Genomic DNA, 26,786 nt, shown 5'->3' with positions numbered 1-26,786 from the left:
TATCATATAGTCATGAGGTTGTAATACACTTTATAAACAAAACCCTAGGTGCATAAACTAGACTCTGGCAGAGACAGAGGATTAGAGTAGAACATTCTCCCCTAATACCCTGTAAGAACTGGTACAATCCCAAACTGAACACTGTTTCTCCAACATAGGTGTGTCCGGTCCACGGCGTCATCCTTACTTGTGGGATATTCTCTTCCCCAACAGGAAATGGCAAAGAGCCCAGCAAAGCTGGTCACATGATCCCTCCTAGGCTCCGCCTTCCCCAGTCATTCTCTTTGCCGTTGTACAGGCAACATCTCCACGGAGATGGCTTAGAGTTTTTTAGTGTTTAACTGTAGTTTTTATTATTCAATCAAGAGTTTGTTATTTTAAAATAGTGCTGGTATGTACTATTTACTCTGAAACAGAAAAGAGATGAAGATTTCTGTTTGTAAGAGGAAAATGATTTTAGCAACCGTTACTAAAATCGATGGCTGTTCCACACAGGACTGTTGAGAGGAATTAACTTCAGTTGGGGGAACAGTGAGCAGACTTTTGCTGCTTGAGGTATGACACATTCTAACAAGACGATGTAATGCTGGAAGCTGTCATTTTCCCTATGGGATCCGGTAAGCCATTTTTATTACAGACAGAATAATAAGGGCTTCACAAGGGCTTTTTAAGACTGTAGACATTTTCTGGGCTAAATCGATTTACATATAAGCATATTTTATACTCCATAGCCTTGAGGAATTATTTTAATCTTGGGAATTTTGTAAAATAACCGGCAGGCACTGTATTGGACACCTTATTCTCTAGGGGCTTTCCCTAATCATAGGCAGAGTCTCATTTTCGCGCCTGTATTGCGCACTTGTTTTTGAGAAGCATGACATGCAGATGCATGTGTGAGGAGCTCTGATACATAGAAAAGACTTTCTGAAGGCGTCATTTGGTATCGTATTCCCCTTTGGGCTTGGTTGGGTCTCAGCAAAGCAGATACCAGGGACTGTAAAGGGGTTAAATATAAAAACGGCTCCGGTTCCGTTATTTTAAGGGTTAAAGCTTCCAAATTTGGTGTGCAATACTTTTAAGGCTTTAAGACACTGTGGTGAAATTTTGGTGAATTTTGAACAATTCCTTCATATTTTTTCGCAATTGCAGTAATAAAGTGTGTTCAGTTTAAAATTTAAAGTGACAGTAACGGTTTTATTTTAAAACGTTTTTTGTACTTTGTTATCAAGTTTATGCCTGTTTAACATGTCTGAACTACCAGATAGACTGTGTTCTGAATGTGGGGAAGCCAAGGTTCCTTCTCATTTAAATAGATGTGATTTATGTGACACAAAATTTAGAGAAAATAATGCCCAAGATGATTCCTCAAGTGAGGGGAGTAAGCATGGTACTGCATCATCCCCTCCTTCGTCTACACCAGTCTTGCCCACACAGGAGGCCCCTAGTACATCTAGCGCGCCAATACTCCTTACTATGCAACAATTAACGGCTGTAATGGATAATTCTATCAAAAACATTTTAGCCAAAATGCCCACTTATCAGCGAAAGCGCGACTGCTCTGTTTTAGAAAATACTGAAGAGCATGAGGACGCTGATGATATTGTTTCTGAAGGGCCCCTACACCAGTCTGAGGGGGCCAGGGAGGTTTTGTCTGAGGGGAAAATTTCTCAACATGCTGAACCTGATGTGATTACATTTAAATTTAAGTTGGAACATCTCCGCGCTCTGCTTAAGGAGGTGTTATCCACTCTGGATGATTGTGAGAATTTGGTCGTTCCAGAGAAACTATGTAAAATGGACAAGTTCCTAGAGGTCCCGGGGCCCCCCGAAGCTTTTCCTATACCCAAGCGGGTGGCGGACATTGTAAATAAAGAATGGGACAGGCCCGGTATACCTTTCGTCCCTCCCCCCATATTTAAAAAATTGTTTCCTATGGTCGACCCCAGAAAGGACTTATGGCAGACAGTCCCCAAGGTCAAGGGGGCGGTTTCTACTCTAAACAAACGCACCACTATACCCATAGAAGATAGTTGTGCTTTCAAAGATCCTATGGATAAAAAATTAGAAGGTTTGCTTAAAAAGATGTTTGTTCAGCAAGGTTACCTTCTACAACCAATTTCATGCATTGTCCCTGTCACTACAGCCGCGTGTTTCTGGTTCGATGAACTAGAAAAGGCGTTCATTAATAATTCTTCTTCTTATGAGGAAATTATGGACAGAATTCGTGCTCTCAAATTGGCTAATTCTTTCACCCTAGACGCCACTTTACAATTGGCTAGGTTAGCGGCGAAAAATTCTGGGTTTGCTATTGTGGCGCGCAGAGCGCTTTGGTTAAAATCTTGGTCAGCGGATGCGTCTTCCAAGAACAAATTGCTTAACATTCCTTTCAAGGGGAAAACGTTGTTTGGCCCTGACTTGAAAGAGATTATCTCTGATATCACTGGGGGCAAGGGCCACGCCCTTCCTCAGGATAGGTCTTTCAAGGCCAAAAATAAACCTAATTTTCGTCCCTTCCGCAGAAACGGACCAGCCCCAAGTGCTACGTCCTCTAAGCAGGAGGGTAATACTTCTCAAGCCAAACCAGCCTGGAGACCAATGCAAGGCTGGAACAAAGGAAAGCAGGCCAAGAAACCTGCCACTGCTACCAAGACAGCATGAGATGTTGGCCCCCGATCCGGGACCGGATCTGGTGGGGGGCAGACTCTCTCTCTTCGCTCAGGCTTGGGCAAGAGATGTTCTGGATCCTTGGGCGCTAGAAATAGTCTCCCAAGGTTATCTTCTGGAATTCAAGGGGCCTCCCCCAAGGGGGAGGTTCCACAGGTCTCAATTGTCTTCAGACCACATAAAAAAACAGGCATTCTTGCATTGTGTAGAAGACCTGTTAAAAATGGGAGTGATTCATCCTGTTCCATTAGGAGAACAAGGGATGGGGTTCTACTCCAATCTGTTCGTAGTTCCCAAAAAAGAGGGAACGTTCAGACCAATCTTAGATCTCAAGATCCTAAACAAGTTTCTCAAGGTTCCATCGTTCAAAATGGAAACCATTCGAACAATTCTTCCTTCCATCCAGGAAGGTCAATTCATGACCACGGTGGATTTAAAGGATGCGTATCTACATATTCCTATCCACAAGGAACATCATCGGTTCCTAAGGTTCGCATTCCTGGACAAGCATTACCAGTTTGTGGCACTTCCGTTCGGATTAGCCACTGCTCCAAGGATTTTCACAAAGGTACTAGGGTCCCTTCTAGCGGTGCTAAGGCCAAGGGGCATTGCAGTAGTACCTTACTTGGACGACATTCTGATTCAAGCGTCGTCCCTTCCTCAAGCAAAGGCTCACACGGACATTGTCCTGGCCTTTCTCAGATCTCACGGATGGAAAGTGAACGTAGAAAAGAGTTCTCTATCTCCGTCAACAAGGGTTCCCTTCTTGGGAACAATAATAGACTCCTTAGAAATGAGGATTTTTCTGACAGAGGCCAGAAAAGCAAAACTTCTGAACTCTTGTCAAATGCTTCATTCTGTTCCTCTTCCTTCCATAGCGCAGTGCATGGAAGTAATAGGTTTGATGGTAGCGGCAATGGACATAGTTCCTTTTGCGCGCATTCATCTAAGACCATTACAACTGTGCATGCTCAGTCAGTGGAATGGGGACTATACAGACTTGTCTCCGACGATACAAGTAAATCAGAGGACCAGGGATTCACTCCGTTGGTGGCTGTCCCTGGACAACCTGTCACAGGGGATGAGCTTCCGCAGACCAGAGTGGGTCATTGTCACGACCGACGCCAGTCTGGTGGGCTGGGGCGCGGTCTGGGGACCCCTGAAAGCTCAGGGTCTTTGGTCTCGGGAAGAATCTCTTCTACCGATAAATATTCTGGAACTGAGAGCGATATTCAATGCTCTCAAGGCTTGGCCTCAGCTAGCAAAGGCCAAGTTCATACGGTTTCAATCAGACAACATGACAACTGTTGCGTACATCAACCATCAGGGGGGAACAAGGAGTTCCCTGGCAATGGAAGAAGTGACCAAAATCATTCAATGGGCGGAGACTCACTCCTGCCACTTGTCTGCAATCCACATCCCAGGAGTGGAAAATTGGGAAGCGGATTTTCTGAGTCGTCAGACATTTCATCCGGGGGAGTGGGAACTCCATCCGGAAATCTTTGCCCAAATTACTCAACTGTGGGGCATTCCAGACATGGATCTGATGGCCTCTCGTCAGAACCTCAAGGTTCCTTGCTACGGGTCCAGATCCAGGGATCCCAAGGCGACTCTAGTAGATGCACTAGTAGCACCTTGGACCTTCAAACTAGCTTATGTATTCCCGCCGTTTCCTCTCATCCCCAGGCTGGTAGCCAGGATCAATCAGGAGAGGGCATCGGTGATCTTGATAGCTCCTGCGTGGCCACGCAGGACTTGGTATGCAGACCTGGTGAATATGTCATCGGCTCCACCATGGAAGCTACCTTTGAGACGAGACCTTCTTGTTCAAGGTCCGTTCGAACATCCGAATCTGGTCTCACTCCAACTGACTGCTTGGAGATTGAACGCTTGATCTTATCAAAGCGAGGGTTCTCAGATTCTGTCATTGATACTCTTGTTCAGGCCAGAAAGCCTGTAACTAGAAAAATTTACCACAAAATATGGAAAAAATATATCTGTTGGTGTGAATCTAAAGGATTCCCTTGGGACAAGGTAAAAATTCCAAAGATTCTATCCTTTCTTCAAGAAGGTTTGGAGAAAGGATTATCTGCAAGTTCCTTGAAGGGACAGATTTCTGCCTTGTCTGTGTTACTTCACAAAAAGCTGGCAGCTGTGCCAGATGTTCAAGCCTTTGTTCAGGCTCTGGTTAGAATCAAGCCTGTTTACAAACCTTTGACTCCTCCTTGGAGTCTCAATTTAGTTCTTTCAGTTCTTCAAGGGGTTCCGTTTGAACCCTTACATTCCGTTGATATTAAGTTATTATCTTGGAAAGTTTTGTTTTTGGTTGCAATTTTTTCTGCTAGAAGAGTTTCAGAATTATCTGCTCTGCAGTGTTCTCCTCCTTATCTGGTGTTCCATGCAGATAAGGTGGTTTTACGTACTAAACCTGGTTTTCTTCCGAAAGTTGTTTCTAACAAAAACATTAACCAGGAGATAGTCGTGCCTTCTTTGTGTCCGAATCCAGTTTCAAAGAAGGAACGTTTGTTGCACAATTTGGATGTTGTTCGTGCTCTAAAATTCTATTTAGATGCTACAAAGGATTTTAGACAAACATCTTCCTTGTTTGTTGTTTATTCTGGTAAAAGGAGAGGTCAAAAAGCAACTTCTACCTCTCTCTCTTTTTGGATTAAAAGCATCATCAGATTGGCTTATGAGACTGCCGGACGGCAGCCTCCTGAAAGAATCACAGCTCATTCCACTAGGGCTGTGGCTTCCACATGGGCCTTCAAGAACGAGGCTTCTGTTGATCAGATATGTAAGGCAGCGACTTGGTCTTCACTGCACACTTTTACTAAATTTTACAAGTTTGATACTTTTGCTTCTTCTGAGGCTATTTTTGGGAGAAAGGTTTTGCAAGCCGTGGTGCCTTCCATTTAGGTGACCTGATTTGCTCCCTCCCTTCATCCGTGTCCTAAAGCTTTGGTATTGGTTCCCACAAGTAAGGATGACGCCGTGGACCGGACACACCTATGTTGGAGAAAACAGAATTTATGTTTACCTGATAAATTACTTTCTCCAACGGTGTGTCCGGTCCACGGCCCGCCCTGGTTTTTTAATCAGGTCTGATATTTTATTTTCTTTAACTACAGTCACCACGGTATCATATGGTTTCTCCTATGCAAATATTCCTCCTTTACGTCGGTCGAATGACTGGGGAAGGCGGAGCCTAGGAGGGATCATGTGACCAGCTTTGCTGGGCTCTTTGCCATTTCCTGTTGGGGAAGAGAATATCCCACAAGTAAGGATGACGCCGTGGACCGGACACACCGTTGGAGAAAGTAATTTATCAGGTAAACATAAATTCTGTTTTCCTTCCCTTGTCGCAACCTTTCTCCTCCATAGCTGGTTATACCCCAACCACTCCCTAGTCCACTCCCTAGTCCATTCTGTCCTGGACCACTATAGTCACGACTATAAGATGTGCAAGCTCTGCTTTCATTTATAAAATGTTTTGTGGTATACAACTGCTTCTTTTCAAGGGAACCAAAACTGCAAGCTAGGCCTGTGTTCTGTAGTGGCATTTTCCATGACCAGGCCTCTAATGATGTCAGACAAGCTCCTATTTGCTTGCTCCTTTTCTGACTGTTCATAGTTTCCTCAGCAACATGTTGCATTTCCAACAACACACTCTACCAATCAAGACTGCTTTCTACATCTAGAGTTGAGCCCAAAGATATCTCACTGCGCTTGTACCTTCAGCGTCTTGTTAACACTGAAAGCATTAAATGCCGTCTGTCCATGCCGGTGTTCTGTCGATTTGTTACCTGACAAATTTTGCTACCCTCTCAGCATGCGCACACATACGTCACTACATGCCACATATGTTGTTTACTTAAATTTAGGAGTAACCTTTAATTGTGATGAGATATGGAGCTGCAAATTACTGTTGGAGAAACTGTTTAGTTAATTTTATTTACATATTGGGGGTGCGAGCATGCACAGACAAAATGTTGAGATTTGCTCTCTACCCTTTCAAATTATGCTACTCCTCACAGTGCACATGAGCGCACATACGTCACCGCATTCTACACATACTTTACAACATATGTGGAATGCAATGACGTAAGTGTGCGCATGCGCACTAAGAGGGTAGCAAAAATTGACAGAACACCGGCTCTATTGCTTCTATGATTTTTCGTTATTTTTCATTTCAAAACGTTTTCTTTCTGCTAAGAGAAAAGCTGAAAACACAATCATTTGGCGAATTTGAGGCCTGCATAGCCCAGAATATTCTGACCAGTTCATTGGAATGGAGCTGGGAGTTTTTTGTTACTTTCTGTATAAACTGTAGCTCTCCAAGCTGGCAAAGCTAAATGTTGTGTTATACCGATATATGCTGACACTGAGAGGAAATGCTTATCAGGAAGTGAGAATCTTATCGCACTTCTGTTGAAGAGGACATTTGGATTGTGTGAAGTTAAAGGGACATGCAATATAAAATGTTTAATTATGCATATTTAAGCTTTGAAATATACTGTATATTCATTATCAATTGTGCCACTTATTTTAATTTATTGATGTGTGATTTTCTATTCTGAGAATTGGAAGCGCATACTGCAGACTTTACAAGCTTAACCCTTGCTACATTTTTGTCCCTAACTGGCCTCAACAAAGGTGAGGAGATAAGACAAAAATGCAAAACAATATATGTGGCTAACCTTGTCTGCTTCACTTACAGGTCTGGATTGGCTCCTCCAAATAAGGTAAGCGGTGAGGTGAGTTTGGCCTTCTAAAAACAATTGCAACCTTTATAACTTGCTCTGAAATCACTCAACTGGTATGTTAATTTCTTGCAAGACAACACAGAAATCCTGGTCCCTTTTAAAATTGTAAGGTTGTGTTTTTTTATTTTTTGTTTTTTTTTGTTCATGCATTATTTTGAATATAGAGAAAACAAGCAATTTGTTTTATAGTCTACAAAAAAATAATAGTTGCAAAATAGAACATACACAACCATCATGGTTGGTAAAATTATAGATGTGATGTTTGTTTTTAATTTATGGCAAAAGTGAAAGATGATAGTTGTTAGTAAACACATAAATGACTGGGGCAGGGAGGGGGCTCATTGTAAATTTCGATAGGGTATCCTAACCCTCTGGTTTCTAAACAAGCATATTAAAGGAATTTTTAAACAAAATAAGTGTCAGTGTAAAATCACAAATGAATAAAAATAAAATAAACACACGTTTATCACACAGACAGTACACTTTAAGCTCATAGCATAGAGTCCTGCTGCAATGGACCAATCTTATCTTTCTGATCTTTGCTTTCCTTATGATCTGGGAATATTGTGTTGACATATATTGTAGTGCAAAGCTATGAAAGTGCCACATACAGACTTTTGCAACTATGTTCTGGTGCGCAGGCAGTGCTAGAGAATAAATAAATGAGAGCGGCTATGTGCCAAAAAAATTATTAGACACTGAAATTTTGAATTTCAAAGAAAATTTTTATATATATATATATATATATATATATATATATATATATATACATACACACAGTATGTGTGTGTGTATGTATATGTGTATATATATATATATATATATATATATATATATATATATATATTTAAAAATGTACAGCCTGTGAGCTAACAATGGTTTTTACAAACACAGGCGGTGATGGGCCGGATTTGGCCCCTAGAACATAGTTTGCCTATCTTGATCTAGTCTCCCTACCCAAGTACTTTAATTATTTGAGTGCAAGGTGTTTTATGTCCCTTTAACTAGGATACATGCAACATATTACAAGACTTTTCTGTAGCATTGCAATAAATTAACATACCAGCCAAGCATGGCAACATTATGAACACATCCTGTTTGCTGCAATTGTTTTCTCTATGGCTACACTCCCTCACCACTTGCCTTATTTGGAGGAACCAATTTGGACTTGCTACTGTTTGATGATTTTTTTTCTTTCATGTAATTAACAAGAGTCCATGAGCTAGTGACGTATGGGATATACATTCCTACCAGGAGGGGCAAAGTTTCCCAAACCTTAAAATGCCTATAAATACACCCCTCACCACACCCACAAATCAGTTTTACAAACTTTGCCTCCAAGGGAGGTGGTGAAGTAAGTTTGTGCTAGATTCTACGTTGATATGCGCTCCGCAGCAAGTTGGAGCCCGGTTTTCCTCTCAGCGTGCAGTGAATGTCAGAGGGATGTGAGGAGAGTATTGCCTATTGAATGCAGTGATCTCCTTCTACGGGGTCTATTTCATAAGGTTCTCTGTTATCGGTCGTAGAGATTCATCTCTTACCTCCCTTTTCAGATCGACGATATACTCTTATATTTACCATTTCCTCTACTGATTCTCGTTTCAGTACTGGTTTGGCTTTCTACAAACATGTAGATGAGTGTCCTGGGGTAAGTAAGTCTTATTTTCTGTGACACTCTAAGCTATGGTTGGGCACTTTATTTATAAAGTTCTAAATATATGTATTCAAACATTTATTTGCCTTGACTCAGAATGTTCAACTTTCCTTATTTCCAGACAGTCAGTTTCATATTTGGGATTATGCTTTAAATTATCATATTTTGTCTTACCTCAAAAATTTGACTTTTTTCCCTGTGGGCTGTTAGGCTCGCGGGGGCTGAAAATGCTTCATTTTATTGCGTCATTTTTGGCGCGGATTTTTTTGGCGCAAAAATTCATTTCCGTTTCCGGCGTCATACGTGTCGCCGGAAGTTGCGTCATTTTTTGACGTTATTTTGCGCCAAAAATGTCGGCGTTCCGGATGTGGCGTCATTTTTGGCGCCAAAAGCATTTAGGCGCCAAATAATGTGGGCGTCTTATTTGGCGCCAAAAAATATGGGCGTCGCTTTTGTCTCCACATTATTTCAGTCTCATTTTCATTTGCTTCTGGTTGCTAGAAGCTTGATGTTTGGCATTTTTTTCCCATTCCTGAAACTGTCTTATAAGGAATTTGATTTATTTTGCTTTATATGTTGTTTTTTCTCTTACATATTGCAAGATGTCTCACGTTGCATCTGAGCCAGAAGATACTACAGGAAAACCACTGCCTGCTGGATCTACCAAAGCTAAGTGTATCTGCTGTAAACTTTTGGTAGCTATTTCTCCAGCTGTTGTTTGTAATAATTGTCATGACAAACTTGTTAAGCAGATAATATTTCCTTTAGTGATGTACCATTGCCTGTTGCAGTTCCCTCAACATCTAAGGTGCAGAATGTTCCTGATAACATAAGAGATTTTGTTTCTGAATCCATAAAGAAGGCTTTGTCTGTTATTTCTCCTTCTAGTAAACGTAAAAAGTCTTTTAAATCTTCTCTCTCTACAGATGAATTTTTAAATGAACACCATCATTCTGATTCTTTGGACTCTTCTAGTTCAGAGGATTCTGTCTCAGAGATTGATGCTGATAAATCTTCATATTTATTTAAGATGGAATTTATTCGCTCTTTACTTAAAGAAGTACTAATTGCTTTAGAAATAGAGGATTCTAGTCCTCTTGATACTAATTCTATACGTTTGGATAAGGTTTTTAAAGCTCCTGCGGTTATTCCAGAAGTCTTTCCTGTTCCTAATGCTATTTCTGCAGTAATTGCTAAGGAATGGGATAGATTGGGTAATTCATTTACTCCTTCTAAACGTTTTAAGCAATTATATCCTGTTCCGCCTGACAGGTTAGAATTTTGGGACAAAATCCCTAAAGTTGATGGGGCTATTTCTACCCTTGCTAAACGTACTACCATTCCTACGTCAGATGGTACCTCGTTTAAGGATCCTTTAGATAGAAAAATTGAATCTTTTCTAAGAAAAGCTTATCTATGTTCAGGTAATCTTCTTAGACCTGCTATATCATTGGCTGATGTTGCTGCAGCTTCAACTTTTTGGTTGGAAACTCTAGCGCAACAAGTAACAAATCGTGATTCTCATGATATTATTATTCTTCTCCAGCATGCTAATAATTTCATCTGTGATGCCATTTTTGATATTATTAGAGTTGATGTTAGATTTATGTCTCTGGCTATCTTAGCCAGAAGAGCTTTATGGTTTAAGACTTGGAATGCTGATATGGCTTCTAAATCAACTCTACTTTCCATTTCTTTCCAGGGAAACAAATTATTTGGTTCTCAGTTGGATTCTATTATTTCAACTGTTACTGGTGGGAAAGGAACTTTTTTACCACAGGATAAAAAGTCTAAAGGTAAAAACAGGGCTAACAATCGTTTTCGTTCCTTTCGTTTCAACAAAGAACAAAAGCCTGATCCTTCGTCCTCAGGAGCAGTTTCAGTTTGGAAACCATCTCCAGTCTGGAATAAATCCAAGCCTGCTAGAAAGGCAAAGCCTGCTTCTAAGTTCACATGAAGGTACGGCCCTCATTCCAGTTCAGCTGGTAGGGGGCAGGTTACGTTTTTTCAAAGAAATTTGGATCAAATCTGTTCACAATCTTTGGATTCAGAACATTGTTTCAGAAGGGTACAGAATTGGTTTCAAGATGAGACCTCCTGCAAAGAGATTTTTTCTTTCCCATGTCCCAGTAAATCCAGTGAAAGCTCAAGCATTTCTGAATTGTGTTTCAGATCTAGAGTTGGCTGGAGTAATTATGTCAGTTCCAGTTCCGGAACAGGGGATGGGGTTTTATTCAAATCTCTTCATTGTACCAAAGAAGGAGAATTCCTTCAGATCAGTTCTGGATCTAAAATTATTGAATCGTTATGTAAGGATACCAACGTTCAAGATGGTAACTGTAAGGACTATATTGCCTTTTGTTCAGCAAGGGAATTATATGTCCACAATAGATTTACAGGATGCATATCTGCATATTCCGATTCATCCAGATCATTATCAGTTCCTGAGATTCTCTTTTCTAGACAAGCATTACCAATTTGTGGCTCTACCGTTTGGCCTTGCTACAGCTCCAAGAATTTTCACAAAGATTCTCGGTGCCCTTCTGTCTGTAATCAGAGAACAGGGTATTGTGGTATTTCCTTATTTGGACGATATCTTGGTACTTGCTCCGTCTTTACATTTAGCAGAGTCTCATACGAATCGACTTGTGTTGTTTCTTCAAGATCATGGTTGGAGGATCAATTTACCAAAAAGTTCTTTGATTCCTCAAACAAGGGTAACCTTTCTGGGTTTCCAGATAGATTCAGTGTCCATGACTCTGTCTTTAACAGACAAGAGACGTCTAAAATTGATTACAGCTTGTCGAAACCTTCAGTCACAATCATTCCCTTCGGTAGCCTTATGCATGGAAATTCTAGGTCTTATGACTGCTGCATCGGACGCGATCCCCTTTGCTCGTTTTCACATGCGACCTCTTCAGCTCTGTATGCTGAACCAATGGTGCAGGGATTACACGAAGATATCTCAATTAATATCTTTAAAACCGATTGTTCGACACTCTCTAACGTGGTGGACAAATCACCATCGTTTAATTCAGGGGGCTTCTTTTGTTCTTCCGACCTGGACTGTAATTTCAACAGATGCAAGTCTCACAGGTTGGGGAGCTGTGTGGGGATCTCTGACGGCACAAGGAGTTTGGGAATCTCAGGAGGTGAGATTACCGATCAATATTTTGGAACTCCGTGCAATTTTCAGAGCTCTTCAGTTTTGGCCTCTTCTGAAGAGAGAATCGTTCATTTGTTTTCAGACAGACAATGTCACAACTGTGGCATACATCAATCATCAAGGAGGGACTCACAGTCCTCTGGCTATGAAAGAAGTATCTCGAATTTTGGTTTGGGCGGAATCCAGCTCCTGTCTAATCTCTGCGGTTCATATCGCAGGTGTAGACAATTGGGAAGCGGATTATCTCAGTCGCCAAACGTTGCATCCGGGCGAATGGTCTCTTCACCCAGAGGTATTTCTTCAGATTGTTCAATTGTGGGGGCTCCCAGAGATAGATCTGATGGCCTCATCTAAACAAGAAACTTCCCAGGTATCTGTCCAGATCCCGGGATCCTCAGGCGGAGGCAGTGGATGCATTATCACTTCCTTGGAAGTATCATCCTGCCTATATCTTTCCGCCTCTAGTTCTTCTTCCAAGAGTAATCTCCAAGATTCTGAGGGAATGCTCGTTTGTTCTGCTAATAGCTCCGGCATGGCCTCACAGGTTTTGGTATGCGGATCTTGTCCGGATGGCATCTTGCCAACCATGGACTCTTCCGTTAAGACCAGACCTTCTGTCACAAGGTCCTTTTTTCCATCCGGATCTGAAATCCTTAAATTTAAAGGTATGGAGATTGAACGCTTGATTCTTGGTCATAGAGGTTTCTCTGACTCCGTGATTAATACTATGTTACAGGCTCGTAAATCTGTATCTCGAGAGATATATTATAGAGTCTGGAAGACTTATATTTCATGGTGTCTTTCTCATCATTTTTCTTGGCATTCTTTTAGAATACCGAGAATTTTACAATTTCTTCAGGATGGTTTGGATAAGGGTTTGTCCGCAAGTTCTTTGAAAGGACAAATCTCTGCTCTTTCTGTTCTTTTTCACAGAAAGATTGCTATTCTTCCTGATATTCATTGTTTTGTACAAGCTTTGGTTCGTATAAAACCTGTCATTAAGTCAATTTCTCCTCCTTGGAGTTTGAATTTGGTTCTGGGAGCTCTTCAAGCTCCTCCGTTTGAACCTATGTATTCATTGGACATTAAATTACTTTCTTGGAAAGTTTTGTTCCTTTTGGCCATCTCTTCTGCTAGAAGAGTTTCTGAATTATCTGCTCTTTCGTGTGAGTCTCCTTTTCTGATTTTTCATCAGGATAAGGCGGTGTTGCGAACTTCTTTTGAATTTTTACCTAAAGTTGTGAATTCCAACAACATTAGTAGAGAAATTGTGGTTCCTTCATTATGTCCTAATCCTAAGAATTCTAAGGAGAAATCATTGCATTCTTTGGATGTTGTTAGAGCTTTGAAATATTATGTTGAAGCTACGAAATCTTTCCGTAAGACTTCTAGTCTATTTGTTTTCTTTTCCGGTTCTAGGAAAGGCCAGAAAGCTTCTGCCATTTCTTTGGCATCTTGGTTGAAATCTTTAATTCATCTTGCCTATGTTGAGTCGGGTAAAATTCCGCCTCAAAGAATTACAGCTCATTCTACTAGGTCAGTTTCTACTTCCTGGGCGTTTAGGAATGAAGCTTCGGTTGACCAGATCTGCAAAGCAGCAACTTGGTCCTCTTTGCATACTTTTACTAAATTCTACCATTTTGATGTATTTTCTTCTTCTGAAGCAGTTTTTGGTAGAAAAGTTCTTCAGGCAGCGGTTTCAGTTTGAATCTTCTGCTTATGTTTTTTGTTAAACTTTATTTTGGGTGTGGATTATTTTCAGCAGGAATTGGCTGTCTTTATTTCTTCTGTTATGTGTGATCAGTCCACGGGTCATCATTACTTCTGGGATATAACTCCTCCCCAACAGGAAATGCAAGAGGATTCACCCAGCAGAGCTGCATATAGCTCCTCCCCTCTACGTCAGTCCCAGTCATTCTCTTGCACCCAACGACTAGATAGGATGTGTGAGAGGACTATGGTGATTATACTTAGTTTTTATGACTTCAATCAAAAGTTTGTTATTTTACAATAGCACCGGAGCGTGTTATTACTTCTCTGGCAGAGTTTGAGGAAGAATCTGCCAGAGTTTTTTACTATGATTTTAACCGGAGTAGTTAAGATCATATTGCTGTTCTCGGCCATCTGAGGGAGGTAAAGGCTTCAGATCAGGGGACAGCGGGCAGATGAATCTGCATTGAGGTATGTAGCAGTTTTTATTTTCTGAATGGAATTGATGAGAAAATCCTGCCATACCGTTAAAATGACATGTATGTATACACTTCAGTATTCTGGGGATGGTATTTCACCGGAACTACTCTGCTAAAGGTCACTAATACTTTTAATAACTATTTATCATGTTAAACGTTTTTTGCTGGAATGTAAAATCGTTTACATTGCTGAGGTACTGTGTGAATAGATATTTGGGCATTATTTTCCACTTGGCAGTTTTTTGCTTGTAATTGTGACAGTTTCGTTTCTCTTCACTGCTGTGTGGGAGAGGGAGGGGCCGTTTTTGGCGCTCTTTACTACGCATCAAAAAATTCCAGTCAGTCACTTTTATTTTTCCTGCATGATCCGGTTCATCTCTGACAGATCTCAGGGGTCTTCAAACTTCTTTGAAGGGAGGTAACTTCTCTCAGCAGAGCTGTGAGAATTCTTATAGTGACTGTGCATAAAAAACGTTGCTTTGTACTTTTTATGTCAAATTTAATTATTGTTATTTTACTAATGGGAACAAACCTTTGCTAAGAGTTGTGTTGTTTTAAAGTTTGATGCTATAACTGTTTTTTCAGTTCATTATTTCAACTGTTATTTAATCGTTTAGTACCTCTTTGAGGCACAGTATTTTTTTGCTAAAAAAGATTATAACCAAGTTGTAAGTTTTTTGCTAGTGTGTTAAACATGTCTGACTCAGAGGAAGATATCTGTGTCATTTGTTCCAATGCCAAGGTGGAGCCCAATAGAAATTTATGTACTAACTGTATTGATGCTACTTTAAATAAAAGTCAATCTGTACAATGTGAACAAATTTCACCAAACAGCGAGGGGAGAGTTATGCCGACTAACTCGCCTCACGCGGCAGTACCTGCATCTCCCGCCCGGGAGGTGCGTGATATTATGGCGCCTAGTACATCTGGGCGGCCATTACAGATAACATTACAAGATATGGCTACTGTTATGACTGAAGTTTTGTCTAAATTACCAGAACTAAGAGGCAAGCGTGATCACTCTGGGGTGAGAACAGAGTGCGCTGACAATGCTAGGGCCATGTCTGATACTGCGTCACAGCTCGCAGAGCATGAGGACGGAGAGCTTCATTCTGTGGGTGACGGTTCTGATCCAAACAAATTGGACTCAGATATTTCAAATTTTAAATTTAAATTGGAGAACCTCAGTGTATTACTAGGGGAGGTCTTAGCAGCTCTTAACGATTGTAACACCGTTGCAATACCAGAGAAACTGTGTAGGTTGGATAAATACTTTGCGGTACCGGCGAGTACTGACGTTTTTCCTATACCTAAGAGACTAACTGAAATTGTTACTAAGGAGTGGGATAGACCCGGTGTGCCGTTCTCACCCCCTCCAATATTTAGAAAGATGTTCCCAATAGACGCCACCACTAGGGACTTATGGCAGACGGTCCCCAAGGTGGAGGGAGCAGTTTCTACTTTAGCTAAGCGTACCACTATCCCGGTGGAGGATAGCTGTGCTTTTTCAGATCCAATGGATAAAAAGTTAGAGGGTTACCTTAAGAAAATGTTTGTTCAACAAGGTTTTATATTACAACCCCTTGCATGTATCGCGCCGATTACGGCTGCGGCAGCATTTTGGATTGAGTCGCTGGAAGAGAACCTTAGTTCATCTACGCTAGACGACATTACGGACAGGCTTAGAGTCCTTAAACTAGCTAATTCTTTCATTTCGGAGGCCGTAGTACATTTAACTAAACTCACGGCTAAGAACTCAGGATTCGCCATACAGGCACGAAGGGCGCTGTGGCTAAAATCCTGGTCAGCTGATGTGACTTCTAAGTCCAAATTACTTAATATACCTTTCAAGGGGCAGTCTTTATTTGGGCCCGGTTTGAAAGAAATTATCGCTGACATTACAGGTGGTAAGGGCCACGCCCTACCTCAAGACAAAGCCAAAGCTAAGGCTAGACAGTCTAATTTTCGTCCCTTTCGGAATTTCAAAACAGGAGCAGCATCAACCTCCACTGCACCAAAACAGGAAGGAGCTGTTGCTCGTTACAGGCAAGGCTGGAAGCCTAACCAGTCCTGGAACAAGAGCAAGCAGGCCAGGAAACCTGCTGCTGCCCCAAAGACAGCATGAACCGAGAGCCCCCGATCCGGGACCGGATCTAGTGGGGGGCAGACTCTCTCTCTTTGCCCAGGCCTGGGCAAGAGATGTTCAGGATCCCTGGGCTCTAGAGATCATATCTCAGGGATACCTTCTAGACTTCAAATTATCTCCCCCAAGAGGGAGATTTCATCTGTCAAGGTTGTCAACAAACCAGATAAAGAAAGAAGCGTTTCTACGCTGCGTACAAGATCTGTTATTAATGGGAGTGATCCATCCGGTTCCACGGTCGGAACAAGGACAAGGGTTCTACTCAAACCTGTTTGTGGTTCCCAAAAAAGAGGGAACTTTCAGGCCAATCTTAGATTTAAAGATTCTAAACAAATTCCTAAGAGTTCCATCGTTCAAAATGGAAACTATTCGGACAATCTTACCCATGATCCAAGAGGGTCAGTACATGACCACAGTGGATTTAAAGGATGCTTACCTTCACATACCGATCCACAAAGATCATCACCGGTACCTAAGGTTTGCCTTCTTAGACAGGCACTACCAGTTTGTAGCTCTTCCATTCGGACTGGCTACGGCTCCAAGAATCTTCACAAAGGTTCTGGGTGCCCTTCTAGCGGTACTAAGACCGCGAGGGATTTCGGTAGCTCCGTACCTAGACGACATTCTAATACAAGCTTCAAGCTTTCAAACTGCCAAGTCTCATACAGAGTTAGTTCTGGCATTTCTAAGATCGCATGGATGGAAGGTGAACGAAAAGAAGAGTTCTCTTTTTCCTCTCACAAGAGTTCCATTCTTGGGGACTCTTATAGATTCTGTAGAAATGAAGATTTACCTGACAGAAGACAGGTTAACAAAGCTTCAAAATGCATGCCGCGTCCTTCATTCCATTCAACACCCGTCAGTAGCTCAATGCATGGAGGTGATCGGCTTAATGGTAGCGGCAATGGACATAGTACCTTTTGCACGTCTACACCTCAGACCGCTGCAATTATGCATGCTAAGTCAGTGGAATGGGGATTACTCAGATTTGTCCCCTACTCTGAATCTGAATCAAGAGACCAGAAATTCTCTTCTATGGTGGCTTCATCGGCCACACCTGTCCAGGGGGATGCCATTCAGCAGGCCAAACTGGACAATTGTAACAACAGACGCCAGCCTACTAGGTTGGGGCGCTGTCTGGAATTCTCTGAAGGCTCAGGGACTATGGAATCAGGAGGAGAGTCTCCTTCCAATAAACATTCTGGAATTGAGAGCAGTTCTCAATGCCCTTCTGGCTTGGCCCCAGTTAACAACTCGGGGGTTCATCAGGTTTCAGTCGGACAACATCACGACTGTAGCTTACATCAACCATCAGGGAGGGACAAGAAGCTCCCTAGCAATGATGGAAGTATCAAAGATAATTCGCTGGGCAGAGTCTCACTCTTGCCACCTGTCAGCAATCCACATCCCGGGAGTGGAGAACTGGGAGGCGGATTTCTTGAGTCGCCAGACTTTTCATCCGGGGGAGTGGGAACTTCATCCGGAGATCTTTGCCCAAATACTTCGACGTTGGGGCAAACCAGAGATAGATCTCATGGCGTCTCGCCAGAACGCCAAACTTCCTCGCTACGGGTCCAGATCCAGGGATCCGGGAGCAGTTCTGATAGATGCTTTGACAGCACCTTGGAACTTCAGGATGGCTTATGTGTTTCCACCCTTCCCGCTGCTTCCTCGATTGATTGCCAAAATCAAACAGGAGAGAGCATCAGTAATTCTAATAGCACCTGCATGGCCACGCAGGACTTGGTATGCAGATCTGGTGGACATGTCATCCTGTCCGCCTTGGTCTCTACCTCTAAGACAGGACCTTCTGATACAGGGTCCATTCAAACATCAAAATCTAACTTCTCTGAAGCTGACTGCTTGGAAATTGAACGCTTGATTTTATCAAAACGTGGTTTTTCTGAGTCGGTTATTGATACCCTGATTCAGGCTAGGAAGCCTGTTACCAGAAGGATTTACCATAAAATATGGCGGAAATACCTATACTGGTGCGAATCCAAAGGTTACTCCTGGAGTAAGGTTAGGATCGCTAGGATATTGTCCTTTCTACAAGAAGGTTTAGAAAAGGGTTTATCAGCTAGTTCATTAAAGGGACAGATTTCAGCTCTGTCCATCTTGTTACACAGACGTCTGTCAGAAAATCCAGACGTCCAGTCCTTTTGTCAGGCTTTAGCTAGGATCAAGCCTGTATTTAAAGCTGTTGCTCCACCATGGAGTTTAAACTTAGTTCTTAACGTTTTACAGGGTGTTCCGTTTGAACCCCTTCATTCCATTGATATAAAAATGTTATCTTGGAAAGTTCTGTTTTTAATGGCTATTTCCTCGGCTCGAAGAGTCTCTGAGTTATCAGCCTTACATTGTGATTCCCCTTATCTGATTTTTCACTCAGACAAGGTAGTTCTGCGTACTAAACCTGGGTTCTTACCTAAGGTAGTCACTAACAGGAACATCAATCAAGAGATTGTTGTACCATCCTTGTGTCCAAATCCTTCTTCAAAGAAGGAACGTCTTCTACACAATCTGGATGTAGTTCGTGCCCTCAAGTTCTACTTGCAGGCAACTAAAGATTTTCGCCAAACTTCTTCCTTGTTTGTCGTTTACTCTGGACAGAGGAGAGGTCAAAAAGCTTCTGCTATCTCTCTCTCTTTTTGGCTTCGTAGCATAATACGTTTAGCCTATGAGACTGCTGGACAGCAGCCTCCTGAAAGAATTACAGCTCACTCCACTAGAGCTGTGGCTTCCACTTGGGCCTTTAAGAATGAGGCCTCTGTTGAACAGATTTGCAAGGCTGCAACTTGGTCTTCGCTTCATACTTTTTCCAAATTTTACAAATTTGACACTTTTGCTTCTTCGGAGGCTATTTTTGGGAGAAAGGTTCTTCAGGCAGTGGTTCCTTCTATATAATGAGCCTGCCTATCCCTCCCGTCATCCGTGTACTTTTGCTTTGGTATTGGTATCCCAGAAGTAATGATGACCCGTGGACTGATCACACATAACAGAAGAAAACATAATTTATGCTTACCTGATAAATTCCTTTCTTCTGTTGTGTGATCAGTCCACGGCCCGCCCTGTTTTAAGGCAGGTAGATATCTTTTAAATTATACTCCAGTCACCACTTCACCCTTGGTTACTCCTTTCTCGTTGATTCTTGGTCGAATGACTGGGACTGACGTAGAGGGGAGGAGCTATATGCAGCTCTGCTGGGTGAATCCTCTTGCATTTCCTGTTGGGGAGGAGTTATATCCCAGAAGTAATGATGACCCGTGGACTGATCACACAACAGAAGAAAGGAATTTATCAGGTAAGCATAAATTATGTTTTTATCCCTCCCTCTCTAGTGACTCTTGTGTGGAAAGATCCACATCTTGGGTAGTCATTATCCCATACGTCACTAGCTCATGGACTCTTGTTAATTACATGAAAGAAAACATAATTTATGTAAGAACTTACCTGATAAATTCATTTCTTTCATATTAACAAGAGTCCATGAGGCCCACCCTTTTTTGTGGTGGTTATGATTTTTTTGTATAAAGCACAATTATTCCAATTCCTTATTTTATATGCTTCGCACTTTTTCTTATCACCCCACTTCTTGGCTATTCGTTAAACTGATTTGTGGGTGTGGTGAGGGGTGTATTTATAGGCATTTTAAGGTTTGGGAAACTTTGCCCCTCCTGGTAGGAATGTATATCCCATACGTCACTAGCTCATGGACTCTTGTTAATATGAAAGAAATGAATTTATCAGGTAAGTTCTTACATAAATTATGTTTTTTTTTAGAATTATAAAAACATTTAATTTCCAGTTTCAAAATTAAATAAGTAAATTATATTGCAGAGTTTTTTTTCTTTTTATTATTATTTGTATAATGCATAATTAATCAGTCTCTATAATAATCTGTATCAAGGACCAATATCAAAATAACACAACTCTACAAGTTCTATATCAAAATTACATTTCCTTAATTTAAATAAATAATAAATAAAATATCAGGTCAAAATGACTTTTTTTTTTTTTTCCCCAGAGAACATTCCTGAGAAGTGGACTCCAGAAGTCAAACATTTTTGCCCCAATGTGCCCATCATTCTTGTTGGAAATAAGAAAGATCTGAGAAATGATGAACACACCCGAAGGGAGCTGACTAAGATGAAACAGGTAACCTTTATAGAAGTTGTTCACAGTATTGCAAGAAACCATATAAATCTAAAGCTAATACATAATTAATACAAATAAATATAAACATAGTGCCTTCAAACAAAATTGCTATAGTGTGTATAGATTTGTAAGTGTATTGAAGTGCATTTTAAGAAATACACTGTCACAATTTGATATTTAGAAATCTTCAAATTGATACCCAAGTACAATTGTAAGAACTCTAAATCACTATTGCAGTATACGATAATAACCTCACTTACCGGTATATAATGCTGAACTAGATACACAGGATATACAGGGCCATGCGATGGAACCATCGAAAACAACTGCAGTCATGTGATTGTTACGTCATGGCCATGCTAACGTTAATACCAATCAAATAAATCCTGGTGCATATATAAGAAAGTGAAGATAACGGTCATCCATAATATAACAGGTGAAAAGTCCTGATATTAAAGAAAAATGGCTACTATGCACTGAAAAACTACTATGCATAAAACCTCCATGTCCTATATTTGCCCCCCAAAAAATGTTGTTTATTATTGTTATATACACCTAGGCTAACGCCAATACATCAAAGCACTGGGAATGTAATGACTAAGAACATTGTAACGGACTTCTACTAATTCTAAAGAAAAGTTAAAAATCCCTAAACCGATAAAAAGGATAGTTGAATGGAAAACGATAAGCAAACATAATGCATATCACAATATCCATTTATACGACCTCATAAAAATAAGATGTCACATAAATAAGGGACATCCTGCCCCAGCAGTTAGACTCTGGATATGCCAACAAATAGCATTGACCGAGAATATCCTCTCCGAATAAGGAGGATTATAGAATAGTATTCCATGAACTAAACATGGGAAAAAATATACTAGTGTCAACTTAATGAGTAATAATATATAAATAAATATAATAAAAAAATGTTCTTTCATGGTTTAGATAGAGCATGCAATTTTAAACAGCTTTCAAACTTCTATTATATAATTTGCTTCATTCTCTTGGTATCCTCTGCTTAAAAGCACATCTAGATAGGCTCAGTAGCTGCTGATTGGTGGCTGCAAATAGATGCCTTGTGTGATTGGCTCAGCCATGAGCATTGATATTTCTCCAACAAAGCATATCTAAAAAATGAAGCAAATTAGATAATAGAAGTAAATTTAAATGTTGTTTAAAATTGTATGCTTTATCTGAATCATGAAAGAAAAAAATTGGGTTTAGTGTCCCTTTAACATACACCACAATACTCTGTACACAGATCCCCTACTGAGAAGTCACATCAGTATAAGAGAAATTCAATCATAGAAGGAATTTTCCTCTATATGAGGAAAATAATTTAGCCAGGGTCTTAAGAACGCTGAGAGAAATATACATAGGAAAATATAGGAATCCACCATCCACATCAGAAAAACTCCTCCACAAGAGAGAAAATATTTTTATGAAGAAACCTATCAGAGTCCCAAAATCACTAGGATAGACCTAACATAGGACAAAAAATAAAAGAAACTTAGAAAAAGTTTCAGAATGCTTAGACCCTCTACTGAGGTCACATATAAAATACTCTATATCAGAGTAAATTCCATAGATAAGGTTTCCCCACCAATAAGACATACTAAACTTAGTATAAGTAAAGGATAAATCTGCAGTCATATACAAAAAAGGGATGCAAGAAAATACCTTCAACTGCCACAAGATGGCGACAAATCCTTTGAAAAGAAGACCAAAAAAACAGTCTCCATTGCCACAAGTAGTCACTTAGAAAAGTGTTTCTGAAAGACACGACAGAACAAAAGTTAGATAATACTGTACGTTGTAAAAAACAGAGACTGATTGAAAGATATTAGGGTAGAATAACTTAACACCCCTACAAAATTCAGAAAGAAGTGCTAGATTATAAAAACACGCTGAGACAGTTCTTTAAATGAGAAAAATCCCGGCATATGAGAGAGTGACTAATACAGAGTCCCTGTACCAGACAGGAAAATTGCATATATATATGATACAAAGTCAAGTGCACTCTCATGAACAGTATAACAAATGCCAGGGTGCTAGAATGTGGTTTAGTAATATCTTGAATAGAAGACAGCACTCTCTGGACTTAAATGCAAGCGTAAATTTATTGCGGTACGTTTCGAGGAATATTCCAAAAAAACTGCCACTACGTTGATCTTACATGATAAAAACCTTGAAAAATAAGAGCATTTTATTTTTTATAATATTCTAAAAGATAAATGCAGAGAACACCAAAAAAGAAAGAGGACAAACTTAACCATTTCCTTTATAGATCAATATAAAATCTATATACAAGGAAAGAAAAATCAGCTTACAGGACTGCTAAGACTAAGTCTTTAGTGTAACCTGAAATCTTGGAAGTGCGATTAAAGCACTACAAGTCTCCCTACACAGAAGATATCGCTTCAATATGTTAAGTTGAAGAATAAGACATAAGTCTCTATTCTAAGCGACTTGGTTAGCAAGAATTTTTGAAAACCCTTGGGAAAACCAGGCAAGGGAAACAAACGTATGGCGCTATAGAGTTCAATAAGGTCACAAAACACACTGTCGCCTAAACAAACTGTCAAACTCACAGCTCAAAGTACACTGTGAAATAAGCGGTATAAAGCAGGGCAGAGGTAACAACAAAGGCGCGCATAGCAATCGCCGAAAAAGTCACCTTCTTAGGAAAATAGAGAGCGTTTGCCATTATCGTAGAAAATAGGCAACGCCCCTAAGAAAAATGGCCCCTCGCTCTACAGAGCTCTAAATAAATGCGCCACAATATTGAGTAAAAAAGAGACACCATGTTTTTGTAAAAATCCCATGGACATGTACCATTCCCTGACCAGTCGGCAGCGCTCCACACAGGGAGACGCTCTCTGCTCTCATGTCTATTTACATAGAGAAATAAAGTAATTAGAATGAAATTGTGGACTCTCCATGCCATAGGAAAGAAATACCATTTTAAACAACATTCCAATTTATTTATATTATCTAATTTGCTTCATTCTTTAGATATCCTATGTTGAAGAAATAGCAATGCACATGGATGAGCCAATCACACCAGGCATCTATGTGCAGGAACCATTCAGCAGCTACTGAGCCTATCTAGATATGCTTTTCAGCAAAGTATATCAAGAGAATAAAGCAAATTAGATAATAGAAGTAAATTAGAAAGTTGTTTAAAAGTGCATGCTCTTTCTAATGGATGAAAGAAAAAAATTGGGTTTCATGTCCCTTTAACTCTACCCCCTCTGAAGTGGTATAGAGGCTAAGAAGCAGCAGTCTTATGACTACATGACTACTGGTTCTTAACCTGCAGTTAGCAGGCCGGAATTAAGCAAGCTTGCCCTGCAACTGGCTCCCCAGCTTTACAATTTGAGGCCATAGCTGATGAGTTTATTTTGTCCCATATACTTTGACTAGTTAGGGACAGATAAACTCAGCTCCTACACTGATCAGGCAATTATGTAGAATGTTTTAGCATTAGGATTCATCTTCTTCAGGGCAGTGGCCAAAACTCAATTTTCAGAGTTAGGTTATAAGGGAAGTAGTCCAAATAAATAATGAATGCACATCAAGTTTTTTTTTTTTAATTATACTTAAACATTGCATGGAGAATTACATTTTTCATTTCTAGAATTGTTATACCTTGCATTTGAAGTATTTCCAGTTAAATATTTGATACCATGGTTTAGATTTAGAAATTTCAAAGCTATTCAACTGTTCTGTGAGTTTCTGTTAGGTAATGATTTCAACAAAATAACAGTCCAGCGGCATCTAGAAAATGCAAATTCCTTATTAACCCCATTTAAAAAAAAAAGTGTTGTGTGTCTGTTAGCGACATATACAACATAAGATGTCATGGATTTGTATACAGTTTTGAATGATTTAAGCCTCCTGCAGAGTCATTACCAAACATTGGAATGGGCCCCTTTTCTTCTATTAATATTTCATTCTCGTCCTGTTCTTTCTAGGAGCCAGTAAAGCCAGAAGATGGTCGAGAAATGGCAAACCGGATTAATGCCTTTGGTTATCTCGAGTGCTCTGCCAAGACTAAGGATGGCGTTCGGGAGGTATTTGAAATGGCCACACGGGCAGCTCTACAAGTCCGGAAACATAGAAAGAAGCAGCGCTGCTCTATTCTATAAGCAACGTCTCGCAGCATGTTGTGGAGACCAATATGAGAACAAATGGAATAGCTTCTTTTGCTGCTGTAACAACTGCAATTCAATGTCAGATACTCCAGTAGCAAAGAGCTATATGCACCGTCTGTACTGTAACTATATGTATCTCTGTTCTGTTTTATTTGTTCTCCTACCTATAGATCAATCTAGTATAAGGCATGTTTGGGGTTGCGGAACCAGTCTTTGGGATGGCGCTAAGTAGGAATGTAGATATGGTGCCTCTTGCCCTTAAGTCAGATGCCCTTTTTTCCCATTCCTGTTTGAAAAGTAAAAAAAGCACATGTGGGATTCTGGAATAACTTTTTTTATGTGCCATAATCTTGAGCTGGAATATTTTTGACCTGGTGAATCCTGCTTGGGATTAGACACCTGCAAAAAAATGAATGGCGTCTGTTAACCTTGCAGCAAGTTATCTTGCTTTCATAGAGAATTTGAGAATGTTTTTCTGTAGTACAATGTCATGCACAAACAAATTGCACTATACGGTTACTGCAGTTATGAGTATTTGTTCTCTCTGGGCATTCCTATTTCCTTAATTCCTTCTCTACTGGTTTCCATATAAAAATGAGCCAGAAGGAATCTGTAATAACCGAATTGCTCTAAATTCCAAACCGGAACAATTTATTTGGCGAATTAGGTTTCTGGAACTTAAAAGAATATATATATATGGTTTTTTTTCTGGGGGGGGGGGTAGCTCTTGTAAATTCTTGAGTATTTTGGCCTCAACATTGCAAAAACAAAAGTGAAAATCAGATTGTATGATCTGCTGTTAACTGAAAAGAACACTAGGCCACGTTGTTTGCTCAGCGAGTCTATTTGCTGTCACAGATTTTAGACTTGTCTATCACATTTAAGCAACTGCTCCTTTTGTAGTAAGAAATCCCAGGAACCACTTTCTGCCAGTCTCATAAGATTAACCACTGAGGTCAAGTGACGTTTGCACAATTTAAAGGCACTCGAACCAGCCCACAGCATAAGCACATTTTTTTTTTCTTATCGTACAGAAAAAGCACATCTAGAAGATAGGGTTTCTGAGTAAGACAGTAGGGGGTTTTGGGGCTGAGGAGGTGACCTCCAAATGTATATTAATGAGGCTCCCTCTAGTGCAGGGCATCTATGAAAATATATTACTAAAGGGCCCATACCAGAGACCTTGTCAAGCAGTTAACTTAAAAAAATAGTAATTTATGGCATCCTAATTTTAATCTCTTTCCTCTACTGCTCCCTCTAAACAACGCCTCTTATCCACACCATTGCTAACAATGCACACATTATACACCAGCATTTTTTGATAACTATAATAACCAAGTTGCAAATTCACTTATCTGTGCTTTGATTGTCTACTGATAACATTTTTATGTTTTGTATAGTGATAATTCAAACTAGCTTTACCTTCTCAAGTCTTTTAGCTTGTGTTCTACAACTCTGCCTTTTTAATTCCTTTATAACAAAATAATAAAGCCTATAACTGTAAGATAACATATTTTTTTTGTTTGTTTTGTATTTTGTTCTTTGCCTGACTGCCTGTAAAGTTGGAAATTGACACGTGACTTTTCGAATGTAAAGAAAAAAATAAACCATGTACAATGAAAAAATAAATAAATGCAAATTGGTATTTTAATGTGTTTTTTTTATTTGTTATAATGTGCATGATTTAAGAAAACAATGTCAAGAGATTTTAGTGTGTGATTTTGATGCAGTTTTGTTGCATTTCAAATTTACATACTCGTACCTCCCAATATTTGTGGCTGAGTATGAGGGACAATGGAGGACGATAGGAGCCCATCACCATTTTATGGTTGGAGCTGCAGTGGGAGGGGTCATGGGTGGTTTGTGAGCAGATTGTGGGTGTTTCT

The 26,786-nt window shown here is 40.2% G+C and overlaps 1 protein-coding gene across 1 annotated transcript in view; it reads left to right on the top strand.

Annotated features, from left to right (window-relative positions):
* Positions 1 to 26,551, top strand: part of LOC128653400 (rho-related GTP-binding protein RhoC) — a 226,167-nt gene extending 199,616 nt beyond the window's left edge. Inside the window, exons 4-5 of the mRNA XM_053706651.1 lie at positions 20,610 to 20,740; positions 24,721 to 26,551. Of these exons, the coding sequence (XP_053562626.1) occupies positions 20,610 to 20,740; positions 24,721 to 24,894 (305 nt within the window). The 3' untranslated portion in view covers positions 24,895 to 26,551. The remainder of the gene's footprint in view (positions 1 to 20,609; positions 20,741 to 24,720) is intronic.
* Positions 26,552 to 26,786: the final 235 nt, after the last annotated feature.

This window comes from Bombina bombina, chromosome 3, assembly GCF_027579735.1.
Source record: "Bombina bombina isolate aBomBom1 chromosome 3, aBomBom1.pri, whole genome shotgun sequence".
In the NCBI taxonomy this organism is placed as follows: domain Eukaryota; kingdom Metazoa; phylum Chordata; class Amphibia; order Anura; family Bombinatoridae; genus Bombina; species Bombina bombina.
This window is presented reverse-complemented; position numbering and strand designations above follow the sequence as displayed.